The 27733-nt window shown below is 44.4% G+C and overlaps 1 protein-coding gene across 2 annotated transcripts in view; it reads left to right on the top strand.

Moving 5' to 3' along the window:
- Positions 1-22748, top strand: part of LOC143935335 (synaptotagmin-2-like) — a 147527-nt gene extending 124779 nt beyond the window's left edge. For both annotated transcript variants that reach the window (XM_077459139.1, XM_077459146.1), the window contains 2 exons: positions 6921-7032; positions 21141-22748. In XM_077459139.1, the coding sequence (XP_077315265.1) occupies positions 6921-7032; positions 21141-21442 (414 nt within the window). In that variant the 3' untranslated portion in view covers positions 21443-22748. The remainder of the gene's footprint in view (positions 1-6920; positions 7033-21140) is intronic.
- The last annotated feature ends 4985 nt before the right edge of the window (positions 22749-27733 follow it).

Genomic DNA, 27733 nt, shown 5'->3' with positions numbered 1-27733 from the left:
CCACAAAATTTGGGGTAGGTGGATAGCTAGCCCTCTGACCCTTACCCCAGGGTGAATATAATGCTATGTCATTTCTTGGTTGTGCCACATAGTTCAATGTGCTGATCTCCACTGTTGCTATATGAAGTTCATGCTTACAGTATGGCCAATTCTTGTAACCATGTACTTAAAGAGGGATTCCGCCCAAAAAATAAATATTAAAAGCCAGCAGCTATAAATACTACAGCTGCTGACTTTTAATAAATGGACACTCACCTGTCCCAGGTTCCAGCGATGCCGGCCGCCGAGGCCAATTGACCGCTCGGGCCTCGGCTGCTGCCGCCGCCATTCGAGGTGAGGGAATCAGGAAGTAAAGCGAATCGGCTTCACTTCCCGGTTCCCTACTGCACATGCGCGAGCTGCGCCGCGCAATAGGAAATCTCTGCGCTGTCACTGGGACCCGTGTGTGTCCCAGCAGACAGTGCGGCAGCACAGGAAATGACGTAGACTCCCGTGAGTCTATGCCCAGAAGTGGGTGAAAATACCTGTCTTTGACAGGTATCTCCACCCCCTCCCCCCTGAAAGGTGTCAATTGTGACACCGGAGGGGGGGGGGGTTCCGATCAGCGGAGGTTCCACTTTAGGGTGGAATCCCGCTTTAAAGAGAGAGTCCACCCAAAAAAATAAAAATATATTAAAAGCCAGCAGCTACAAATACTACAGCTGCTGACTTTTAATAAATGAACACTTACCTTTCCTGGAGTCCAGCGATGTCGGCAGCTGAGGCCGATCAATCGCTCGGCTCTCGGCTGCTGCCGCTGGCATTTTCGGTGAGGGAATCAGGAAGTGAAGCGTTGCGGCTTCACTTCCCAGTTCCCTACTGTGCATGCGCAAGTCGCGCAACGCAATGAGAATGCTCCGCGCTGTCTCTGGGACCCGTGTGTGTCCCAGCAGACAGTGCGGCGGGACAGGAAGAGGCATAGACTCCCGTGGGAGCAAATACCTGTCTTAGACAGGTATCTACACCCCCCTCCCCCCTGAAAGGTGCCAACTGTGGCACCGGAGGGGAGTAGGGTTCCGATGCTTTAATAATCACAAGAAACATGTGACTTGATATTTGTTTATTAACTGAAAAAGTGTATTGCCTATTTATGTATAACAATGAACAACCAAAGTTTTTCATTTGTATGTTGGTCTGTCTTTAAACCGAATAAAGATATCTTTAAAAAAATAAATAAATAAACTTCTCACCCTCCCGCCTGAAAATTTGGTTTTGTGCTCATCGGTAATCGTAGTGTCAAGGCAGTTGGGATCTTTGGAGACCTTCTAAATTAACAACCTGATCACATAGTGGGGACCCATCTATGATAGGGGTGTCCTCTGTAAAAGTCCAGTTAACGGTAGGTTAACTGGGAATTTGGGACATGGAGGTATCTGCAGAGAATGTGGAGAGTTGGGATCATCCCCAAGTCAGTGTGTTGCAGCTGGGGACCCTTACATGGTTACGCAGATATAAAGCAAGTTTTGGTTTTTTAGTGACTTCAAAGATCAGCAACCTTGATTATTGATTTTCATGGTTATTATTATGTTTCTGTTTTAAAGGAATATTCTTGTATTATTATTTGTTAATAAATTGCCACTACAGCCAATTTTCAGTCCAAATGGTGTTGGTCGAGTTATTCCAGAGTAGTGCCAGCATGCAAATGACAGTTTTATTTTATTTAATAAGGTGACTGGTTTGCCTAAGGCCGCGTACACACGGCCGGACTGTCCGCCCAACCTTGTCCGCTGAACAGTGTTTGGGCGGACAGTCCGCTCGTGTGTGGGCTTTCAGCGGACAGTTTCAGCGGACAGTTGGACGGACAAAGTCTTTCGGAAATTCCGAAAAACTGTCCGCTGAAACTGTGTTTGAGCGAACAGTCCGCCCGTGTGTGGGCATGTCCGCTGTACTTTCGAAATGAGCGGACTGTTCCCGCTCGGAAAGTCCGCCCATTTCGAGCGCGTGTACAGGTAGGCGGGGCCCGCGAAGGAGACGTCGCGGGCTCCGCCGCCTGGAATGGGCTTAAAGGGGAACCCCAACGCCGAAAAAAATCGGCGTGGGGGTTCCCCCAAAGTCCACACCAGACCCTTGTCCGAGCACGCTACCCGGCCGGCCAGGAAAGGGGGGCGAGCGAGTGCGCCCCCCCTCCTGAGCCGTACCAGGCCGCATGCCCTCAACATGGGGGGGTGCCTTGGGGAAGGGGGGGCCGCGCAGCCCCCCCATCCCAAAGCACCTTGTCCCCATGTTGATGAGGACAAGGGCCTCTTCCCGACAACCCTGGCCGTTGGTTGTCGGGGTCTGCGGGCGGGGGGCTTATCGGAATCCGGGAGCCCCCTTTAAGAAGGGGGCCCCCGGATACCGGCCCCCCACCCTATGTGAATGAGTATGGGGTACAATGTACCCCTACCCATTCACCTGTGAAATAAAGTACAAAAAAAAACACAACACAGGGGAAAAAATATTTTATTGCACAGCTCCGGGGGTCTTCCGTCTTCGGGGGTCTTCTCGCCGGACTCCTCCGCTATGTGTGTGTAGCTCTTTTACTAGCGGAGGAGTCTGGCTTTCTTCCTCCCCGCCGCCGGCCTCTTCTCCCGACTTCGGGGGTCTTGTCCCCCTCTTCGGTTCTTCTGCCGGGCCACCGCACCTTCTTGTAGCTCTTTTACAGGCGGTGGCCCGGTCTTCTGTCGCCGCTGCCTTCCGTTCTTCTGTCGCCGCCTTCGGTTCTTCTGCCGGGCCACCGCGCCTTCTTGTAGCTCTTTTACAGGCGGTGGCCCGGTCTTCTGTCGCCGCTGTCGCTGTCGCCGCCTTCCGTTCTTGTTCTTCTTCTTGTTCTTCTTCTTCTTCTCCAGGCGATGTTGACACGTCGCTCCCTCCGGCCGGAATGCCAGGGACACGCTCCGCTGCCACTTATATAGTGACAATGGGGCGGTGTCACATGATATATGTCACATGGGTTGGTCACATGGTGACCCCGCCCCCTTACGATGTCATAGTCCCCATGTGACATCAACCCATGTGACCAACCCATGTGACATATACCATGTGACCCCACCCCATTGTCACTATATAAGTGACCGCACAGCGCGGCTCTGGCATTCCGGCCGGAGGGAGCGACGTGTCAACATCGCCTGGAGAAGAAGAAGAAGAACAAGAAGAACAAGAACGGAAGGCGGCGACAGCGGCTACAGAAGACCGGGCCACCGCCTGTAAAAGAGCTACAAGAAGGCGCGGTGGCCCGGCAGAAGAACCGAAGGCGGCGACAGAAGAACGGAAGGCAGCGGCGACAGAAGACCGGGCCACCGCCTGCAAAAGAGCTACAAGAAGGCGCGGTGGCCCGGCAGAAGAACCGAAGAGGGGGACAAGACCCCCGAAGTCGGGAGAAGAGGCCGGCGGCGGGGAGGAAGAAAGCCGGACTCCTCCGCTAGTAAAAGAGCTACACACAGATAGCGGAGGAGTCCGGCGAGAAGACCCCCGAAGACGGAAGACCCCCGGAGCTGTGCAATAAAATATTTTTTCCCTGTGTTGTGTTTTTTTTTGTACTTTATTTCACAGGTGAATGGGTAGGGGTACATTGTACCCCATACTCATTCACATAGGGTGGGGGGCCGGTATCCGGGGGCCCCCTTCTTAAAGGGGGCTCCCGGATTCCGATAAGCCCCCCGCCCGCAGACCCCGACAACCAACGGCCAGGGTTGTCGGGAAGAGGCCCTTGTCCTCATCAACATGGGGACAAGGTGCTTTGGGGTGGGGGGGCCGCGCGGCCCCCCCTTCCCCAAGGCACCCCCCCATGTTGAGGGCACGCGTCCTGGTACGGCTCAGGAGGGGGGGCGCGCTCGCTCGCCCCCCTTTCCTGGCCGGCCGGGTAGCGTGCTCGGACAAGGGTTTGGTGTGGACTTTGGGGGAACCCCCACGCCGATTTTTTTCGGCGTTGGGGTTCCCCTTTAAGCCCATTCCAGGCGGCGGACCCCCCTACGTCTCCTTTGCGGGCCCCGCCTACCTGTACACGCGCTCGAAATGGGCGGATTTGCCTCCGCCTTACGTGGGCGAGTCCGTTCATTTCAAAAGTTGAGCGGACTGTTTGGCAAACAGTTCGTTGAAACAGTCCGCTCGTGTGTGGGCAAGTCCGCTCATGCAAATTTTGAGCGGACTGTTTGCCGAAACTGTTTGACGAACAAGGTTGGGCAAACAGTCCGCGCGTGTGTACGCGGCCTTAATCACTTAAGCCCTGGACCATTTTGCAGGCCAAAGACCAGACCACTTTTTGCGATTCAGCACTGTGTTGCTTTAACTGACAATTGAGGTCCCTTTTTTCCCACAAATAGAGTTTTCTTTTGGTGGTATTTGATCACCCCTGCGGTTTTTATTTTTTGTGCTATAAACAAAAAAAGAGCGTCAATTTTGAAAAACGTATTATTTTTTACATTTTGCTATAAAAAATATCCCCAATAAATATAAAAAAAAATTCCTCAGTTTAGGCCGATATGTATTCTTCTACATATTTTTGGTAAAAAAAAATCGCAATAAGTGATTATTGATTGCTTTGCGCAAAAGTTATAGCGTTTAGAAAATAGGGGATCGTTTTATGGCATTTTTATTAATAATTTTTATTTTTTTTACTAGTAATGGCGGTTATCAGCTATTTTTATCGTGAGTGCGACATTATGGCAGACACGTCGGACATTTTTGACACATTTTTGGGACCAGCTATGAATGCGGCCCAACACAAAATCGGAAACTTACTTAAAAATTATTTTCATTTTTAAAATTTTTTGTAAAAATGTATTTACAAATGTGGCTGAATAAAATAAGTTTACAGCGTCTCTCTACTGGACTTTTTATGAGTTTTATCTATCCAAAGAAAAATATCCCACTCTTCACAATCGCACCTTATTCAGGTCATCTGTTTTCAGCAGCACCTATATTTCTGAGCAACTATTTTCAAGAATGAAGCACACAAAGGGCAAAATTAGAACCAAAATATCTGATGAGCACCTTGAGAACTCATTGAGAATTTCTACTACATCCATCAAACCAGATATCGATGCATTAATTTGTCAAAAACAGTGTAAAATATTGCACTAGTTTAATGTTGCCTTCTCTTACTTTTATAATAAGAAATATTAATAGAAAATTAAGTTTTATTACTCAGGTACATTATTTATGTAGCATTAACCCCCGAAGGAGCTGCTGGTTGGATTGGGCTTACCGTTACCTTCTTTCTCCTCACTTCACGTCTAGGGGTGTCCCGTGTTAGATGGCCCAGTAACTTGAGAGACTGACGACAGATCAAATTGAATGGATTTTATTAGCAAAAATGTAGACAATGAACAGTCTCTTAAAATGGGATCAGAGGGTTGGAAAGGAAATTCAGGTACTCTTAGTGTCAAAGTCAATATTGAAGAACTTGCTTACTTTGACTGCATCCAGAAAATAGCCATTTGCAACTGGATGTTCACTCAAGTTGGACAGTCCCTCTCTCACAAGGCCTAGCAGCCAACAAGGTGCTTACTCAGGAACAAGTCTCTGCCACAGACGTTGTTGTAGAACATACAAGGATAAGTCTCTGCCACAGACGTTGTTGTAGAACACGTAGGAAAACTAAACTTGTGTAATACCTGGATCTTTCAGCCAGCTTGGCGATATCCACGAGACCGGATTCTCTTGGCTCCTCTAGGCTCTCACTAAGAAACCAACCCATACGTGGCCTTCCTCTGAAGAGTCCTCCCCTGGATGGCGTGAAGTCACTGGGTCTCTCCCAAACTGGAGACGGCACCCAACCACCTCAGAATCCTCCTTTAGTTTCCTTGCCTCGGGCTAGCCAGCCCAGAGACAACAAGATCGGGTGGATCCGCACCCCAGGCCATAGCCTTCCTGGGGGCTGGTCAGGAAGACCAGGACCATGAAGTCAGTACATCCTTCTGGACTGGAACCCCAAACCACGTGACAACCACATCTTAAATGCCCTCTCCCAAAAAGCACAGCAAGAGTGTCCCTCCCACTGGGCGGGCTCTGAGAGAAAGTAATTTAAGCACCCAACCAGACCATAGTTCCATGCCTGCCAGAAGAGACAGTGCCCCCTGTGGCCAGGCTGAACATCTCATAGTCCAGTCAGACTAATGCTGAAGTCCAAATTTAGACAATTGTACCCAAACCAAACTGCAGTTCAGGTGTAACATTAAATTTGAAAAACACATAGCACGTGCTCTTCAGGAGCCAGCGCTACATCTATATCAGTGATCGTTAACTTGTGATCTTACTGACTCTTTCTGTTCATCAGCTATCCTTAATGTTAGTGTATTTTATTTGTGGCCCAAGACAATTCCTCTTCTTCCAATCTGGCCCATGGAGGTCAAAAGGTTGGACACCCTTGTCTTAAAAGAGAAGTATGGGATTTTTTTTCTTTTAGAATCCTACTTCACTAGGTAAATGCAGTATTTGCCTGATGCTGCATCTGTCCCCTGCCGGCTCTAAGACTGAGAACTCCTCGATCAAACACTGGTGATCGCTCGGTTCTCAGAGCTCCATGAGCAGAGGGCTGGTGACTGTCAGTCGCCGCTCTCTGCTCTGCCTCCCCACACTAACTGGAGCACTGAGCTGTGGAGTTGGCGGCTGGTTCAGGCTCTCAGCAGCTCACTGAGAGGCTGAGCTAGGTGCTGGTCAAAGGTTGTGGGCAGATCCCGTCCATATTGTCATGATCTTTTCACAGCATGGACCAGCTCTGTGACATCAGCTGGCAGCGGACTGCAAACGGGTCACAGGAGTGCAGAATGAACTGCACTCCTGTGATCCACAGGTGAAGTATAGCCAAACAAGCTTTGGCTGCACTTCTTTTAAATGATCCAGCTACAGTATGTAGATGTACACATATATGTTAATTTTTTCTTTGTCCTTTCTGATTATAGGACGTTATTGGAGAGGTTCTTATCTCACTGAAATGTCTACCCACTGCACAAAAGATTGAAGTCGGGATACTAAAATTCAAAACCAGCTCACAGAATGTTATTCAGGAAAGAGGTATGTAATTAATGGCAAAATTCGGCTTAAGGTCTGTTCACTCAGTGCTCCCCCTCTCCCCTGGAACCCCCCGCCTCCTGTATTTATTGCTTCTTTTTTTTTTATACTTGCCTTTTTCCAAAGTCTTTAGGCTGGATACATGAAATGTAGGTGATCCTTAGAGCAACATGGAAGTGACATCAGCACCACTCTCTTCATTATGACACTTTGTTTTCAAGGTGCCCTGGTATTGCCCTTCAGGGGCAGATTTATGTACTCTTCATTCTTTCAGATTAAGTGTCATTCAATTCAGAGGACCGGGGACATGTGGCAGAGAGGAGGTTCTGCAGGGGTCCATTTTAGAGAGGAGATGAATATTGAAGCCAAAAACTGCTTTTTTAACTGTATTTTTCATAATGTTTTGAATAATTGTTGCCTAGAGTTTGGCCTTAACTAAAAATATGAGTGCTTTATTTGTGAGCCTACCTGAAATGCTTCAATAGAGATACAAAGTAAGAATGGGCTGCATGCAATGTGGTCACAAAAAGACACACACACACACACACACACAACACACACAGCACTCTACAGGCAGGTGGCCCTCAAACCTACCGACCCCTCCATACAGAAATAATAAAACATTGACACCATATGTATGCAAACATGAACAAGTGATAACAAAAAGTGACATTTAACAATCTGCACAATCCCTGTGGCTTCCTGAAGGACCCCACTTGGGAAATGACAACACCATAACTACAGCATAAATGAAACAAGCGAAGCACACTAGACACTAGTGCAGATCAGGGCTGGACTGGGACAGAAATTCGGATCTGGACGTCATCCAGACCGGCCCACTTACGTTTTGAGTGTCCCATCAGCACTCCCTTACATCAGATTCTCATCACCAGCCCCTTACATCAGAGTCCTATCACCAGCCCCTTTACATCAGATTCTCATCACCAGCCCCTTTACATCAGATTCTCATCAGCAGCCCCCTTACATCAGAGTCCTATCACCAGCCCCTTTACATCAGAGTCCCATCACCAGCCCCTTACATCAGATTCTCATCACCAGCCCCTTACATCAGAGTCCTATCACCAGCCCCTTTACATCAGATTCTCATCACCAGACCCTTTACATCAGATTCTCATCAGCAGCCCCCTTACATCAGAGTCCTATCACCAGCCCCTTTACATCAGAGTCCCATCACCAGCCCCTTACATCAGATTCTCATCACCAGCCCCTTTACATCAGATTCTCATCAGCAGCCCCCTTACATCAGAGTCCCATCACCAGCCCCTTTACATCAGAGTCCCATCAGCACCCCCTTTACATCAGAGTCCCATCAGCAACCCCTTTACATCAGAGTCCCATCAGCAACCCCTTTACATCAGAGTCCCATCAGCACCCCCTTTACATGAGAGTCCCATCAGCACCCCCTTTACATGAGAGTCCCATCACCAGCCCCTTACATCAGAGTCCCATCACCAGCCCCTTACATCAGATTCTCATCAGCAGCCTCCTTACATCAGATTCTCATCAGCAGCCCCCTTACATCAGATTCTCATCAGCAGCCCCTTACATCAGAGTCCCATCAGCAGCCCCTTACATTAGATTCTCAACAGCAGCCCCTTACATCAGATTCTGATCAGCAGCCCCTTACATCAGATTCTCATCAGCAGCCCCCTTACATCAGATTCTCATCAGCAGCCCCTTACATCAGAGTCCCATCAGCAGCCCCTTACATCAGATTCTCATCAGCAGCCCCTTTACATCAGATTCTCAACAGCAGCTCCCTTACATCAGAGTCCCATCAGCAGCCCCTTACATCAGATTCTCATCAGCAGCCCCCTTACATCAGAGTCCCATCACCAGCTCTTTACATCAGAGTCCCATCACCAGCTCTTTACATCAGAGTCCCATCACCAGCTCTTTACATCAGAGTCCCATCACCAGCTCTTTACATCAGAGTCCCACCACCAGCTCCTTACATCAGAGTCCCACCACCAGCTCCTTACATCAGAGTCCCACCACCAGCTCCTTACATCAGAGTCCCACCACCAGCTCCTTACATCAGAGTCCCATCACCAGCTCCTTACATCAGAGTCCCACCACCAGCCCCTTACATCAGCTTCCCTTCAGCAGCCCCCTTACATCAGAGTCCCATCACCAGCTCCTTACATCAGAGTCCCACCACCAGCCCCCTTACATCAGAGTGTCCCCCTCCCACATGTACTCACAGTTCTAAAGGCACGGCAGCCTCTCTTCTTCCTCTCTCCAGTCATGTGATAACAAGTGATAGGGGAGAGAGGAAGGAAAGTCTGCTGACCGTGTCTATCTCCCCCTGCAGGCTGGAGGGAGCAGAAAGCCTAATGCTCTCTCCAGCATATCACAGAAACTGCTCCTCCTGACAGGAGTGAAATCGAGATCACTCACTGTCAGAGAGGAGCGGCTCTAGGACTGCACCAGACCGGCCCACTGAGCCATCGGCCCACCGGGAATCTCCCGGTAGTCCCGATGGCCAGTACATGCCTGGTGCAGATAAAACATGTATTGACAATAGAATAAATGAAAGAATTACAACTGCCAAAAGAATCAATCACAGAGGATTGTAAACTATCACCTTGTAAAACAACCCATTCAGTTTAAAACTGAAATGAAAGGCAAAACATTTGTGTATCGATATAAAAAAAGGGGTGGGGGGGGGATATTTATATATTTTTTATAAGTGATCACATTCCCTCTGTTCTCAGCTGCATATAAGCTGGGGGGGGGGGGGGGGTAGGAGGAGCAGCAGCACACTGAGCAGTGAAAGGCTGTGCAGAGAGGGCGTATCAGGACAAATCTGATCATTGGAGGAGAACACAATGAGTTCCCAGCATAGGTAGATAACTGACCACAGTGTGTGATCCTGTTTAGTGTGGTCGGTTTTTAATAGGAACGCAGAGGAACTGGCAGGAACACCAGGGATTTCACAAAAAGAAAGCAATACAAAGAGAATAGGTTACTTTTTCATACAAGTACATGGTACAGCAGGCACAGATCAGGAATATTAAAAGCTAGCATAACAAACACTTTAGATAACCTGGGCCAGTGTGTGTACAGATCATCCTCTCTTACTCCATATTAGCCAGCATCAAAGCAAGGGTAGAATACAGCTTAAATCAGGGTATGATGGAGTTGCCATAACTGTAAAGATGGGATAGCCAAACCAGCTAGTAAAACCTCAAAACATGTCCGTGGCCTTGTTTTTGCTGCAAGGCTCTGTGATTGATCCTTTCAGTGTTTTTTAGTGTAATTCTTTCATATATTATAGTGTTCATTATTTTTCACCCTGCCCATTGCACTTCACTTGTTTCTTTTGATTTGCATGCGATGTGATACTTTTTACTACTTATGTGACCCATATCTCTCCACAGAGCACCTCTTTTCTGCAAGTTCTCTCTATTCCACCCATGATTGTGATCCATTGCATTATTTCTGTTGGTGAGGATAATAAAGCTAGGAACCCACTCACTAACCCAGCCTTTTTCAACCAGGGTGCCTTCAGGTTTCTTCAGGGATGCCTTGGCAAATTGCCTAAAAATTGCCCAGAAATTGTACACAAGACAGCTGGTTGATCAGGCCTGCCTTTTAGTCACACAAAGCCACAGATTTCCAATGTACACCATTACGACCTATTAGGCGGTGACATCCTAACAACCAATGACATTATCAGTTTATAAGGAGGACGTTGGTCACCTGCACAACATCCTTGTTTGCCCCTCTCTTATCCACTCCATCAGCACTGGGGTGCCATTAGCTGAGTGATTGAGAAAAACTGAGGAATAAGAGAAACATTGGAATACTAGTCAGTACCAGTGTGCAAATGTGTGTTTGCTTTGGAAGAATAAATCACCTCTAATGGCCTATACACACGGTCGGAATTTCCGATGGAAAATGTGCGATCAGATCGTGTTGTCGGAAAATCCGATCGTATGTGGGCTCCATCTGAATTTTTCCTTCGGAATTTCCAACACAAAGTTTGAGAGCAGGATTTAAAATTTTCTGACAACAAAATCCGATCGTTTAAATTCCGATCGTGTGAAGACAATTCCGACGGACAAAGTGCCACACATGCTCAGAATAAATTAAGAGACCACGGCTATTGCCGTACTGGCCCATTTATAGTTCCGACGTACATGTTTTATGTCACCTCGTTATGAACGATCGGATTTTCCGTCCAACCGTGTGTATGCAAGACAAGTTTGGCACAAAATCCATCAGAAAAAATCTGATGGATTTTGTTGTCAGAATGTCCGACCGTGTGTACAGGGCATAATGTTGGGTGTCCTATGTGAGTGGATGTTGCTGCATTATGAAAAATTATTAGAATAGTTTTTTTTTTACCTAGAAGAATGGGGTCCAGCAAGGCTGTCCAAAGTTTAAAAGGGTGCCTTGACTGAAAAAAAGGTTGAGAAACACTGCATTAAATATATAAAAATTAGAGCACTGTATGAAGGCCCTAAGCAATACTGTTAATACTGTCTTGACATTTTATTTTTTATTTTTTGTGTTTAAGTTTTATATATTGTATGCATAATTCCCTAAAAGTTGAATTAAAGCGGAACTTCAGTAATTTTTTCAAATTTCCATTGATTAAATCTTCAGCCCTTGTTGTTTTAACTTTGGATAGTAAAACATTTTTTTTCTCCCAGTAAATACCTTATACAGCCCACTTCCGGTTTCTTGTCTGGTAAAAAGCCTAGGCTTATGATATCATGCACAGCTCTCTCTCACACTCTTGTGAGAGTTTGCCAAGAAGGGGGGGGGGGGGGGTGAGTTATAAGAGGGCTAATGAGAGCTGTAGGGCTGAAGAGCTGGAGGTGTGCCTCTGTGTGTCTGTGTAAATCCAGGAAGTGAACAGGCAGCAGCTTCAGCTGCCCCCAGTTAAAATGGTTGCACCCAGACTTAGTGGAGGGAAATTTCTGTAGCATATTTGGCAAGTACAGAATCAAGGTATATAGAAAATAATATGCAAAGTGGTTGGAGGGAAGCTTCCGAATGGCAAAGATGTTTTAATTACAAATTATGTGAGCAGACTGCAGTTCCCCATTCATTTAAATTACTCTTTTAGCAGATTTCAGTGTGCGGAAATCTTATCAGTTTCTTTGGGCAACTGCACATTACACATATGTTTGTTTTATTACAGTTGCCTGGTATATTTTCGAATGAATTGCTTCACGTTTCTTTTGCAAGCTGGAAAGTCTACATGTTAGGCCGCGTACACACGCGCGGACTGTTCGCCCAACTTTGTCCGTCCAACAGTTTCGGCAAACAGTCCGCTCAAAATTAGCATGGACGGACATGGCCACACACGACGAACGAACAGTTTGCTGAAACCGTGCACGATGACGTGAACGGCACGTACGACGGGACGAAAAATACGACGTCCTATACACTGCATTATAACTTTCGGCGTGTAAATCCTTTCTGAGCATGCACGGAACTTAGTTTGACGAACAAGCCTACACACGGGCGGACTGTTCGCTGAAACAAGGTTTCAGCGGACAGTTTTACGGAATTTCCGAAAAACCTTGTTCGTCAAACTGTCCGCTGAAACTGTCCGCTGAAAGCCCACACACGAGCGGACTGTCCGCCCAAACACTGTTCAGCGGACAAAGTTGGGCGAACAGTCCGCGCGTGTGTACGCGGCCTTACACTTATCAATATTAAAATTTGCATTGTCATGCTTACAAACAATGAGTTAAAGTGGTTGTAAACCTCAGACATGAAAAATGAGCAAAGCATATCCTTCTATAGTTTTTACTTGCCTCAGTGCAAAGCGCTGAGTCATTTCTCTCTGCTGTCTGCATGGCTCATTGCGGAAAGGTTTTCCTGATTCCATGAGATAGAGGGGGAGGACTTCTCCCGCATGCAGTCTGTGATTAATAGCCTCAGCTGTGCATGTGTTCCTGTGTCAAGGTAGGTGTGTAAGGGATAACAACCAGTTTAACCTTATATGCATCTGCTGAGCATTTGTCCTGGACTAGGTAGCATAATCCAATAATATAAGGGGATAAAAGCTGCACTCCGATGTTAACCTTTCTTGCCGTATTTATTGAACACTTAGCACAATAACTGCATACTATACATAATATATCCACCCAGGAACCACACTTTCTTGACGCGTTTCACCACTCTTCGGAATGCAGCTTTTATCTCTGTCTGTATTCTTGGATGGTGAGCGGTGACAGGCTACAGGAACTAGTCCCATGACTGTCTGTGGATGATAGGAGGAGCAGGCCTTGAGCAATGGTGTGGCTTGGGGTATGTCTTTACTATAAGCATCAAATAATAAATGCAGTTAGGCATTGCAAAGGTTAAACAGTGTGTTCTCTGTTTAACAAATGTATGCAGTGGGACTGGTAAGGTTAGTGGACATTTTAGATATGTTATCTGTCGATCGGGCCTATAAGGCATGTTGTAGTTTCAGAAAGCTGCTGTGGCATTTATTGACTGCTCGAAGAAAAAAAAATGTAATGTAGACAATGAGCTTTTTCCATTTTGTATCTCAAAGAGTCAGATCTGAAGTATAAATGCAGTGAAAGAAAACGAATAGTTTTAGATTTTTTTTTTTTTAATGCTTGTTTTGTATCTATTTTTACTATGCCTATAGAAACTTTGTTTTAATATTAAAACTTTTAAAAATATAACCAAGGATTCCCAGAGTTACGATTTACTGTTACATTTCTTCTGAGTTTACTACCCTTCCTGAATGCCTGATGCATTACAGCTGTATTAACCCCAAAACCAAAAATGTAATATACTGCAGCTTACTAAACTCCAGCTCATCCTGCAGTTACACAAGTAGTTACAGCAACAGGTGATTATCGTAACCCCTTCCCAAATCAGTGGTAAATGGTTTATCTCAATCAGTGCAAATTTCTTTCGCACAATTCCCCCAACACAGACAGTGTTCTCCTGGCAATGGGGGCATGGGCGGATGGGGGAAGCCGTCCCCGCCAGGAGAAGACATGATTATCAGCGATTATTAGCTAGGGATAATCACAAGAGAATCCAGCAGGCTGGTTGTACCCAAGTTGATCGATCGATCAACTTGGTACATTCAGCCTGCCCATTAATGCTGAACCAGCCGAGATTCGAATCGTGTATAGCTGGCCTAACTGCTACATTTGGAGGAAAGCTTGTTATGTTGAACAACACAGACCAGGTGAAAATAAAAAGCCTAAAAACGAAACTAAGGCTCGATTCACACTAGCGCGTTTTTGATGCATTTTGCATTTTGCCGAAATGCAAGGAAATTTTTTAACATGGGTTCCTATGGAACATGTTCACATCAATGCATTTTTGTGCCTCTGTGTCCCTGGAAAGGTTCGGGAACTTTTTTTCATGCAAAATGCAGCGTTTTGCATGTAACAGAAGTCAATGGACCTGTATCAAAAACGCAAGTACCGCGTTTTTACCGTGTTTTTGCCACGATTTGCATTTCGCGTTTTTTTTTCCAGTTTTTTCACTGTATATATCTGGTTGCTAAGCAACCACAGTGTAAAAAAGCAAGGAAAAAAACGCAAAACGCGGCAAAATCGCGGTAAAAACACGTGTCCAAAAACGCAGCAAGCACCGCAAAAAGCACTGCAAAAACGCTCAAAAGCAACATGCATAGATGTGAATCGAGCCTAATGCAGCCATCACATCTAAGAACTGATAAGCTGAAATAAAATTATTTGCTTTTGGGTTTAAATCCACTTTAACCAGGGTGGTCGTTCTGTGCCACATCACATACTTAGTACGTGATCTGACACTTCTGGGTCTAGGGTGCACGTTCACGGGTGCTGCCAACAACCTGCTCCTGCTGTGATTACACACAGTGGGAACCTAGCAGCTGGGTACTGCGGACTTAATGCCCAACGGCACTCTCCGATGGTACAGTACACAGGCAGAACGGCGATCTGCCTATGTAAACAAGGCAGATTGCCGTTGTGTCAGTAGGGAAGGTATTGATCATGTGTTTCTGCAAAGCTGGACCATGGATCAATGCCTTCCCATAGTAAAAGCACCTCTCCCACAGTAAGAAAGCACAGGCTAGGCACACAGTTAACCCTTGGATTGCCCCTGATGTTAACCCCTTCCCTGCCAGTGTCATTAGTACAGTGACAGTGCATATTTTTTAGCACTGATTGCTGTATTAGTGTCACTGGTCCCCAAAAAGTCTCAAAAGTGTCAGTCAGGGTCCGTTTTGTCCGCTGCAATATCGATGTCCTGCTATAAGTCACTGATTGCTGTCATTACTAGTAAAAAAACAAACAAAAAATAAAAATTAATAAAAATATTCCATAGTTTGTAGACGCTATAACTTTTGCCCAAACCAATCAATATACGCTTATTGAGTTTTGTTTTACCAAAAATATGTAGCAGAATACATATTGGCCTAAATTGATGAAGACTTTTTTTATTTTGTTTTCAATTTTTTTTTATTGGCTATGTTTTATAGCAGAAAATGTAAAATATAGTTTTTGTTTATAGTGCAAAGAATAAAAACCACAAAGGTGATCAAATACCACAGAAAGAAAGCTCTATGTGTGGGAAAAAAATGACATAAATTTTATTTTGGTACAGAGTCACAGGACCATGCAATTGTCAGTTAAAATAACACAGTGCCGTATCGCAAAACATGGCCTGGTCACGAAGGGGGGGGGGGTAAATCTTCCAGAGCAGAAGTGGTTAATAAAATAACAGAAGAGTTGTTTTATTTAAAGTAGAGCTCCAGAATTTATGTTTTTTTAAAACACTCTATTAGTCCAGCTTGGCTTTGCTGTAAGTATCCACATCTAATGTTTGGAGAGTCACTGGGAATGCAGAAAATCGCTATAGTAGTTCACGCTAAATGCAGTGATCTCCAGTTGCTTCTTCTTTCCACACAGGGCATCAGTCACTTGGCACCACAACCACTCAGCGAACACTTTGTATTTTTTCAGTGAATACAAGGCATTCTCTGATTGGACAGGATGCAAATTGTGATCACATTCACACTTCACCCCTATTCTCCACATCATCCAATAAGAGAATGCCTTGTATTCACTGAAAATAATACTAGGCATTCTTGAAATGGTGGCAGTGCTGGGTTAGCAATCCTCTGTGTCCAGTGTACAGAGAGTAAGCTGTGGTAGAAGCTATTATTTCTTGGGAATTACGGGGAGAGAAAGTGAGAGGGAATTTTCTCAATGGGGTCACATACAGAAATAAAATGCTAATAGAAATTTTATCTGGTCTACATTTGATTCAAAACTAAAAAAACAATGTTGGCTGGAGTTAGTCTGTAACTGGAAAATTGCCTATTGACAGTTTAACAGCAGAGGGCATCACTTAACCATGGAGCAGTAAAACCAATCAGTGTAGCACAGGCGTCTCCAAACTTTTGAAACAAAGGGCCAGTTAACTGACCTTCAGATTTAAGGGGGGCTGGACTGTGGCCGTATGGAGTAGAAAAGGTCCTGATGTCTATGGGAAAAAAATATTGTGTCATTGTTTGCTTCAGTGGGAGTATTTGGGCCTCATCACTGGTATCAGTGGGAGGAATAATTCCCCATCATCGGTGTCAGTGGGAGGAATAATTCCCCATCATTGGTGTCAGTGGGAGGAACAATTCCCCATTATTGGTGTCAGTGGGAGGAATAATTCACCATCATTGTGGTCAGTAGAAGGAATAATTCCACATCATTGGTGTCAGTGGGAGGAATAATTCCCCATCATTGGTGTCAGTGGGAGGAATAATTCCCCATTATTGGTGTCAGTGGGAGGAATAATTCACCATCATTGTGGTCAGTAGAAGGAATAATTCCACATCATTGGTGTCAGTGGGAGGAATAATTCCCCATCATTGGTGTCAGTGGGAGGAATAATTCCCCATCATTGGTGTCAGTGGGGGGAATAATTCCCCATCATTGGTGTCAGTGGGAGGAATTCTAAAGACGTACACGTGGCTAGGCTACACCTCTGCTGCTGCTCCACACAAACCCACCCAGGCCGCAGCCTGGGTGGAAAGAACCCAGATCACCTGACTCCCTGCCTATAAAAAGACTATCCCAGCAGCCTCAGCCGCCAAAGAAACTCCTGCTGATTGGCAGAGAAAGCACATTCACTTTTAACCTGAAATTACCTGTAATATATCATACTAATGCTAACGGTAAGAGATCAATGTGGTGCCATATTTGAAGGAGCCACATTTGAAGGAGTATTGCACTGTGTGCAGAGCGTGTCTGATCCTTAAAGCGGGAGTAAACCCAGTTTCAAAAAACATTTAGATTCCCGGCATGCTAACTTTCACATTGGTTGTTCTCTCAACCAAACTTTCAAACCATCCAATGGCTGGTGTCATAACTGATCACATGTGCAGCATTATGGCAGTTGAAGAATTATTAGAGGCCAAGATGGCAGCTTCCTTGACTAAAAACGATAGGAGGGTTTACTTCCACTTTAAGGGTATACTAGGAACCGCTGGCGATCATTGTGGAGCCATACTTAAAGGAGAATTGCACTGCCTGCGGATTGTGTTTGACCCCCTGAAGGGTCTAACAAGGAGGTGAGCGTGCACTGCACTCAGTGAACGGAGCACATAATACAGAGTGGTGTTGAGTTTTTTGTGAAGCACGTTGTATTTGGAAAAGCATTATATACACCTTATATAAGAACAGCGCAGCACAGAGGTGTAGTGGTTAGCACTTTCACCTAGCAGCAATAGGGTCGCTGGTTCAAATCCTGACCACGACACCATCTGCCTGGAGTTTGCATGTTCTCCCTGTGCCTGCGTGGGTTTCCTCTCACACTCCAAACACATGCTGGTAGGTTAATTAGACCTTGTCTAAAAAATTGGCCTTAATATGTGTATGTCAATGTTGTATGTGTTTGTAAGCATGTCAGGACCTTACAGAGTAAAAGGACCACGCAAGCCTCAGATGGCAAGAAAGCACCCTGAGGCGATTCAGTTTGCATAGGTAGCGCTATACAAGTCACTCACTCACTATGTCACATATGGACTTTATTTTAACTGTGTGCACTTTATGAAATCTAGTGGCATTGCTACTTCCACATACATGTTGGTTTAGTATAGTTAATTTGGTTCACAAGCAGCGCTATCACATCCATTTATATAAAGATAAACATTACTGTACACGGTGAAGATCCTGTCTCGCCTCATTCGAGGAAGACGCGAGGGGATATAGGAACGCCTGAAAACATTTGATTATGCAATAGGAAAATATGACATTTTAGCAACCCTCTATACAGTATAACCTACTATTATAGCAATATTAGTGCAGAATAAACCTTTATATACATTTTTGGAGCACCTTTTCACTACCCTCAGCTGAGAGTGACAAAAGGTGCAGGGTGAACACAGCAATATACTCTAATATATTTACATTCCTAGCAAATAACTGTACACAGAAATAATGACATGGTGTAAAAGGCCCCACTCTCAGAAGAGTGACACATTCTTCTAAAAGCATTTCAGCATATCTAAAAGTAAAGTTCATTTAGCAACTATATTGAAGATAAGAAACTGTTGCTCACTCAGAATGGCACGCTCACGCCATCTGGTGTCCAGTAACAGAGATCATTTTGCATGTAGAAAATCTAGCCCATAAGATTCAAATTGTAGGTGAAGACTTGCCCAATTGCCACAGCGCAGCCTACCTGACTAGCTAACTAGCTAAACATCTCATTGTCCTTGGATCCCCAAAGTCCAATAGACACTGTCCTTTGGCACTGTAATAAACATAGTCAGCACTTTCCCATTGGTTCCTTGATCTCAGGGACAAACACTTGAGCTGAATACATGGCTACTTCAAACAGCACTTCAGTCACACAGGTATGCAAGGGACTGTAACATGATGATCTTCCAGAGAAACAAAGTCCCCTTGCACATAGGAACATATCTCAGCCTTTCTTTATAATGGCAGGTGGCTGGGATCACTTTCCCCACAGATGGATAACAAGACATGCTGACAATCAGGAGCAGCATATCAGCATATCACTTTCCAGAGCAAGGCATACTGGCAATCCATGACATTAGGCCAGCATGCCACTTTTAGGGTATCTCCTGCAATTGCTGGTATCAGGAGGACAGTCCAGCAGCAAACAGCACAGGGAGCAGTGTACCCACAACAACATTTTTCAAATGAAGAGCAGCTTCTCATGGAAGTGACATAGCCCAACTGAGCACATCGCAGTGTTCCATGCAAACTTGAAAGCAAGATTTCAGTAGCTGAATGGCAACACCAGTAGTAACGAGAATATAGTAGTTGAACAGGCTTTCCAGATGATCCAATAGTGGTAATGTAATGTTGCACATGAGCTTGATTAGGTCTCTGAGCAATGACACGGCCTGGGTAAACTTAGCAACCATAATCCCAGGTTAGTGACAATAGGATTCTTAGTCCCTGCCACAGGCCGTAAGCACAAAGTGAATATGGTGTGGACGATATAGTCCTTAGACCCTGCCACGGACTGTGAGCACAGGGTGAACATGCTATGCATAACTTTCCTTCTTTCTGGAACAGTAACAATGATTGCAGCAGATACCCTTTTTTTTTTCTATCAAGACAGGACCAGAGATTCCCACTGACAAGTGTCACAGCTGTAACATAAACGACAGATGCCGTAACTGCAGCAAATCTTCACAGCAAACACACTCCAGAAGACACATAAATGGTTATCACTCATTCCGCACATTCTCCATTTCAGTTTGGCTTACCAGCTTCAGGCATCGACATGATTTGACTCTTCTCGCGGCGGCGGGATGAACGGGCGTACCTAGCCCGATGGACAGTAACAGAGGGTGTACAGTCCTCAGTTGTAGCTTCACCTGTAGTAGCAGTAGTCAAAAATAGAACCAGGCAGACATCAATACAGAGAAAAGGCCTTTAAGCTGGATGCAGCGATCTGTATCTTGTAGCAACTACTGTCTCCTATAGCAACAACTTCACTCAAAGTATCCCACTGTACATCCTCAATCTTAACTAACAGTATCCCACTGTAGATCTGCAAGCTTAGCTCACAGTATCCCACTGTAGATTCTCAAGCTTCACTCACAGCTACCTGCTATATTCTTCAAGCTTCGCCTACTACTACCCACTGGGTTCCTTGGACTAACTGCTACCCGCTGGATCCCTCAAACTTTACTCACCGCTTAACTCTATACTTCTCTTCAAGCTTTACTTACAGCCACCTGCTGTACTCCTTCAAGCTTTACTCACAGCTACCCGCAGTACGTCTTGGATGAATTCTCTCCTGAAGCTTTCCCAATACTTCAGTCTTCGCGTGATGAAGAGTCTGCTCTGGTACTCCTTCAGAACGTCATCCCTTTGACACTTGCCTTCCGGCAGCAAGAGTGGTTGACCCTCTGGCAATTTCTTCTCCTATGCCTCCTGGCAACAATCAGGCTCCCCATGGGCTGAGCCCCTTTACACGTAGCTAGGCCTCAGGCTTCAGGCCTATACCTCTGCTGCTGCTCCACACACCCCCACCCAGGCCAAAGGTAACTAATGCCAAAGGTACCAGTGCCACCTATTGACAAAAGAGAGAATCAAAGTTCCATTCAAGCTTAGGAGAAAACCATTTTATCACCTACAAATTAGCCAGGCTAGTTACCACCTAGCACAACTAAATTTACTAGCAGCCTTCTTTTGGATGAGGGTGCTACACTTGTATTCAGCTTTTGTAAGTATAAACATCATTCTCAAATGATATTGTAAGACTTTACAAATTCATTTTGATGTTGAATGGTGTGTATGTGTGTTTATAGGGGCGGGGAAGGGGAGGGGGACAAGGAAGCTGACCAAGGGAAGACATTTTTTTCAATATGGCTCTGATTACTGCCTTTGCCTACTTATCCAGGTGATGACCCCACGCCCGTTTCTTGTTTGGATGCCATAGGGACAGGTTGTGAAAAACAGTCTCCCCAATGGGGTCACAGTGAGCAAGCAATCCTTGACAGAAATGTTAACTTCCTCACACTATTGGAAAACAATTTAATACTTTTTAAAAGTAATCAATAAGGTCTCTAGTCTCTTGTTTTATGTTTTGGACTGATTCTTTGAAAATTATATGATCTATTTACATTTCAGATGTGTACGCCAGAATAGACGTCTTCAGCAATCAACATAGGCAAAAGCACCAGAAATCCAGTCTGCGAGCAAAGTCAAAGGTCACCGTTTTCAATGAAACTTTTCTCTTTAGCCTTCCTGATCCAGGGAAAACTCACTGTCTGGTCCTCATCTCACTTTATGAAACTATAGCCAGTGGGAGGAAGCTGATTGGACAAACTTCACTGGGTAACCAGAAGACCACGTCAGGCCATAACCATTGGGACATGATGATGCAGACTCTTCGCCAGCCTGTAGCTGACTGGCATCCATTGTATATTTGAGAATGATGGAGTATATAAAATAGGAACTTCGTAGCTGTACTATATTGAATTGTGTTGTTTTTGTTCTAATGTATAATAGGATAGACACCTTTATTTTACACAATTTTTGCCTTTTGTAGATGTCTTTTTATTACATACTGCCTACAGTAATACAGTGAAATGATCTTGAAAAAAAAATAAGGTGATTAGACAAAGGACTGCAAAACATACATAATGAAGATATTGTGAGTACATGGCTTCTTGCATTGGAAGTCTATAAGGCTGTTGGTAAATTTTAGCCATTCTAACATGTTCTGACAGGTTCCTTTTTTACTGACATAGATCAGAGACAATGCTTCCACCCAACACAGAATTCTGTTTTTTAGGAGTGGTGATACAATAGGGACATCACTAGAAAATGCCATATTTGCTAGGCTGGATAGGTAATGGCAACCTCCAGGACTGGATTGTGGCCTCATTTGTGCCACTGTGGAATTCCATTAAATTAGTAATTGCCAAAAATTTTAATAAAATCAATCTCGGCTACAGTTTTGTCAGCTGAAATGCAGGCTTATACTTCCTGGGGAATAGTATTTTTGATGTTTGTAGAATACAGTATATAGAAGTATAAAAGACTTAATCTTTTATACTTTTTCATCTTTTATACCCCCCACCTTTCCACAGCCACTAGTCAAATTGAATCCTGCTTTGTAGGTCTGCATTTGTTTGGAGTCCTTGAGACAGAAATGCAAAGCTCCCAACTGTCTCTGTCCCTCTTTCCTCTTCATTTATCCCTCATTTTGGTCTGATCTATGTAGTTATATATAAAATGCACTTTTTATCTTTCAAAAAGAGTTTCCCAGTGCTAAACCTTTCATCCAATTTCTAAATTGCTGCATTTGTAAATTTCAAAAGCCAGTATAAAGGAATAGTAGTGGCAAAAAAAGACCTTGTGGGTTTAGCTAACATTTTTTTAGGTTAATTCTCCTTTAAGGGGGCGTGGCAGGGGCATGTCCTATGCCTACATGCTTTTGCTAGTAGGTGTCCCTCATTCCCATCTCAAAAAAATGGGAGGTATGGAAATGGTACTTGGCACTTTCATTCTGTTACAAGGGGCAGATGTAATTACTGCTTAATGTACTGTTAAAACTTTTGTTCTTGCAAATGCCTAGATGTAGAGAAGTCGATTTTGAGGTTCATTTTATTTGGATGGCTTAATCTCGGTTACTTTTCAGTTTTTATATGGCGTGAGCTGTTTCGTTAGAAGAATAAATCAATACACTGAATTGTACTGTATTTGTTTAATAAAATAATCCACTGATGTTAATTTATAAGGGAAATATCCTCTTTAACCTAGAAGTACCTACAGCTTCATTCAGCAGACCTATGCCAAGAGCAGTTTTATTATACAAAGTGTAATAGTTTACAGCAATCAAATTTCTGTTCAGTCTGGTTAGTGAAAGTGAAAATCATGATCAGTTAATATGTCTTTCTTGCTTTGTACATATATTTTTTTTCTTTACTGAATACGACAATGTTAGTGGTTGCCTAGTGCTCCTGACTCTGTTCTGTACACAATGTGTTACCTACTTTGATGCCGCGTACACACGATTAGAATTTCGGCCAGCAAAAGACCGATGAGAGCTTTTCATCAGAAAATGCGACCGTGTGTATGCTCCATCGGAATTTAGCTGGCTGAATTCCTGCCAGAAAATTTTTTAGAGCATAATTTTTACAATTTTTCAGACGGAAAAACTTTCCGATCATGTGTATGTAATTCCGACACGCAAAAACTCACGCATGCTCAGATTCAACTATGAGATGGAAGCTATTGGCTACTGGGTATTAAACTTCCTTTTTCTAGTCCCATCATATGTGTTGTACGACACCACGTTCTTGACAGTCGGAATTTGGTGTAACCGTGTGTATGCAAGACAGCTTGAGCGAAATTCCGTTGAAATTCTGTAGCTTTTTCATCACAGCTTTTTCCAACCAAAACTCTGATCGTGTGCATGCGGCATTAAAATTATAGTAGACTTGTAGGTGTGATTTATCAGTAAGGCAGACATGGTGCATGGACAGAACTGGGCCAAGGCAGAGGAAGAAGAGGCACCTGCCTTGGGTGCCATGCTGTGGAGGGTGGGGGTGGGGGAAGGGTGCAGTTTGGGCTGGAGCCTTGCCTGCTTCTGCATCACCTGGACATCTCCTGCACTGTGCAAGCTGTCAAACTAATAGCTCAGCCCTGCAGACAGCCAATGGCTCTGTGTGCTCTTGGTAAACAGCGTACAGCACCTGATTGTCACAGAACTCTGATTACAAAGGGAGAGATGCATGCTCCCTGTGTAATCTGCAGGACCAAGTTATCAGTTTGACAGCTCTAGGCTTGCATTTAATTATGAATGAGTGCTAGAATTGTAATTTTCATTCATAAATTACCGTTCTGTGTAAATAAAAAAAAATGTTAAAAAAAGCAAAAACTTATTTTTTTAAAACACATAGCCCCTTATTAACCCTGTTGTTACTTATTACTTTTTACTAACGCTTTTATTCCTATAGTCTATTTTTATTTTTTTGTTATCATTCATAAATAATTATGTATTTTTACATGTTTTTGGTGCCAAGCAATGAAAAAGCTTTCTGCCAGAAACCTGGCTCTAGTGCCTTTATAACATTTGAGTTTAACTCAATTAGTTTTTTTTTTCCTTTTTAGTTTGTAGTCAAATTAACTGAAATTATTTTTCTATTTTTTCATTCTCTTTTTGTTTTATTTTATTTTTTTTAACTGTTGTAAAAAAAAAAACTTTTTAAAACTTGTGTTTGTTTTTCTAATGCTGCTAAAGAACACGTGCATGGGTAGGGTTTAGCGTACATAAACTTAAAGTGATACTAAAGGACCGTTTTTTTAATTTTTTTTAAAATAAACATGTCATACTTACCTCCACTGTGCAGCTTGTTTTGCACAGAGTGGCAATGAACATCCATTTCTCAGGTCCCTCTGCGGCTATTGCGGCTCCTCTCCGCTTTAGATAACCCCCGTGGAGAAGCACTCTCCCAAGGGGGTTACGTTGTGGGCGAGTCCAGCATTCGGCATCCATAGAGGCCGAATGCAGGAATCTGCCCTGCTCCTGGCACACAAGTCATTGGATTTGATTGACAGCAACAGGGGAGCCAATGGCTGCGCTGCTACCAATCTATCCAATCAAGAGCCCGGAACCCATAGAGAGAGGGATGGCGGGGACGCGCCGTCGGAAATTCGGGGCTCAGGTAAGTAAAACGGAGGGCTGGGGGGGGGGGGTCACTGCCAGGTGTTTTTTTCACCTTAATGCATCCTATGCCTGGGGTTCTCGGCTCTTAATTGGATAGATTGACGGCAGCACAGCCATTGGCTCCCACTGCTGTCAATCAAATCCAATGATGTGGGCACCGGGGGTGGGACCGAGTCCTGCATTTGATCTCTTTGGACGCCGAATGCTGGACTCGGGAGCACACCCGCAAGCGCTCTCCCAGGGGGTTATCTGATGTGCGGAGGAGCAGAGAGAGCCGCCGAGGGACCCCAGAAGAGCAGGTTTGGGGCCACTCTGTGCAAAACGACTGCACAGTGGTGGTAAGTATCATATGTTATTTAAAAATAAAAAACAAACAAACCCTTACAATCACTTTAGGAATCAGATGTATGATGAGACATCAATTTGATTCTTGTCCCCTGGACATCAAAGATATATAATGCACATCCGTGGCTGACAACGTAAGTTAGCATATTAGGGTGTAGCGGGATCTGCTTTTCACAGGTAAGATTATGCTGGTGCTAAATAAAACTTGTAGAAAATGCTAAATGTTGTCACGTTAATCCTCTGGTTTCTATACTTTTCGCAAGTAGGTGGTTCAATAGTTTAAACTTAATTTGCTACATTCTTCTTCTGGGTCAGTTACTCGGAAAGTAAGAGTCGGTTTCACAAGGTTTGTAATGATTATCCTGCAAAAAAAAACTAAGAAAGAGGCACCTTTGGGTGTAGAAATAGGACAAGGTTTTAAAATAGATACATTCATAGGTGACTCACATTTTTGTGCTTAAAATGAGCATGGACCCATCATGCAGTCAATTCATATCTGCTGGAGGGGTGCTTCTCATCTCACTGCAGAAACCGATGGATGGTGACCAGCCGACCGTGGTGGAGATACACTCAGAACGAGGCTTGAGGCGCAGATGGTTTCCGACGAGAACAGATGATGTCACTGGTATCATGCGATGCGTTTCATGAGTATGCAGGCTGGGAGTGACGTGGCAGAAGCTTGATGAAGGAGCATGGCTGCCACGTCACTCGCAGCCAGCATGCTCTTGAAACGCAAACCAGTGATGTCACTCAGCGATTACCTGCAGTGATTGCTGCTGGACACACACATGATGCATCCAGCAGCAATCATACAGGTAATTGCTGGCTGTGTGGAGAGCTACAAATAGCTGCGGTCACCGGCGACCTGTCATTATGGTGAATGGGAACAACAACCTAGCTGCTCAGAACCACAGCAGGAATCAGATTTGCTTCGGCCTAAATAACTGGTGTGACCGTAGCCTTATGCCGCGTACACACGATCGGAATTCCGGCCAGAAAAAGACTTATGAGACATTTTCATCGGAAAATACGACCGTGTGTATGCTCCATCGGAATTTAGCTGTCCGAATTTCCGCCAGCCAAAAATTTATAGCATGTTCTCAATTTTCCCGATGGAAAAACTTTCTATCAGTAATTCCGATCGTGTGTATGCAATTCCAACATGCCAAAAATTACGCATGCTCAGATTCAACTACGAAACAGAAGCTATTGGCTACTGACTATTGAACTTCCTTTTTCTAGTCACGTCGTACGTGTTGTACGTCACCGCTTTATAAATGATCGGAATTTAATGTGACCGTGTGTAGGCAAGACAGCTTGAGCCGAATTCCGTCGGAATTCTGTCAGGAAAACCATCAGAGCTTTTTCAGACGAGAATTCCGATCGTGTGTACGCGGCATTAGGTTGAATTCAAACAGCTCCATATGTGTTGCAGAGTGTACTTGTATATGTGAATGGACCCATATAATTTCCCTTTCCATTAAACTACAGCAGATAGATGTGAACCCAACACATAGGAAATAATTTAATTTATACTTGAAATACATTTTCAAGCAGCAATGCATGTGTTTTCTGAATTCAAACAGACAAGTGTGAATCAGCAAAACATTTTTTGTTTTCAAGTTTTCTTCGTCTTAGAATGTCTGTCAAGTTTTTGTTACCATATATGCCCCCACTGGAGAGCTATACCCTCTCTATTTGTCCTGGTGCCCTTGCCACCAGGACTGCGTGTATTGAGTTGTCACAAAGGAAAATCTTCCAAAGCAGACACTTGTTCAAAGGACAACTGTTTAAGACCGACTACTGCGCATTCGCACGGCAGAAATCAACTAAGACTTATGAGATTTACATTGCTAAGCCCATCTTGGTACACCTTACACTCAACCTCATCACACCTACAATAAGAAGGCAGGGCAGCGGACATCTTGCTACAGCAAACCCGTTTTTTAATTTGCCATCTAATTTCAGCAATCAAGTCAGCTTATCTACTTAAATATAGCAAGATAGCCCATGTAACGACATATTCGGCAACCCATCACAGTTTGCTACGGAAGTGACGTTGCGTCGCCGCCATCTTGCTACTCCCAACACTCGTCCACAGTAAGTATACACTAAGAAGGGGGAAAGCGGACATGTTGTTACACCCACCGGAATTTTGCATTTTACACGTATTTATAAAAGTAAAGTAAGTTTATATAGTGAAATACAGGACTTACAACTCCATCTGACTACTTAGATCTTGAATTTTAAAAGCAGCGGCATCCCTGCTCATCTCAAAGGTTTGCTAATCTGACAGAAATTTGCTGCTTTTAAAATTCAACATCTAAGCAGTCAGACGGAATTCTAAGTCCTGTATTTCACTATAGAAACTCACTTTACTGTTATAAATACGTCTAAAATGCAAAACTCCAGCGGGTGTAACAACATGTCCGCTTTCCCCCTTAGTGTATCCTTACTGTGGACGTAGGGTGTAGCAAGATGGCGGCGACGGAACGTTATTTCCGTAGCAAACTGTGATGGGTTGCCAAATATGTCATTACACCCTGCCTTCTTACTGTAGGAGTGATGATGTTGAGTGTAAGGTGTACCAAGATGGGCTCAGCAACGTAAATCTCCTAAGTGTTAAATGGTTTCTGCCGTGCGCATGCGCAGTAGTCGGTCGAGCATTTTGTCAGGCAAATTCTTGTGTGCAATAACGTCA

Source organism: Lithobates pipiens, unplaced genomic scaffold (genome assembly GCF_037356315.1).
Source record: "Lithobates pipiens isolate NorthernLeopardFrog02 unplaced genomic scaffold, aLitPip1_a1.2 Scaffold_10, whole genome shotgun sequence".
In the NCBI taxonomy this organism is placed as follows: domain Eukaryota; kingdom Metazoa; phylum Chordata; class Amphibia; order Anura; family Ranidae; genus Lithobates; species Lithobates pipiens.
Note: the sequence above shows the minus strand (reverse complement) of the source record. Positions and strands in the feature narration are given on the sequence as shown.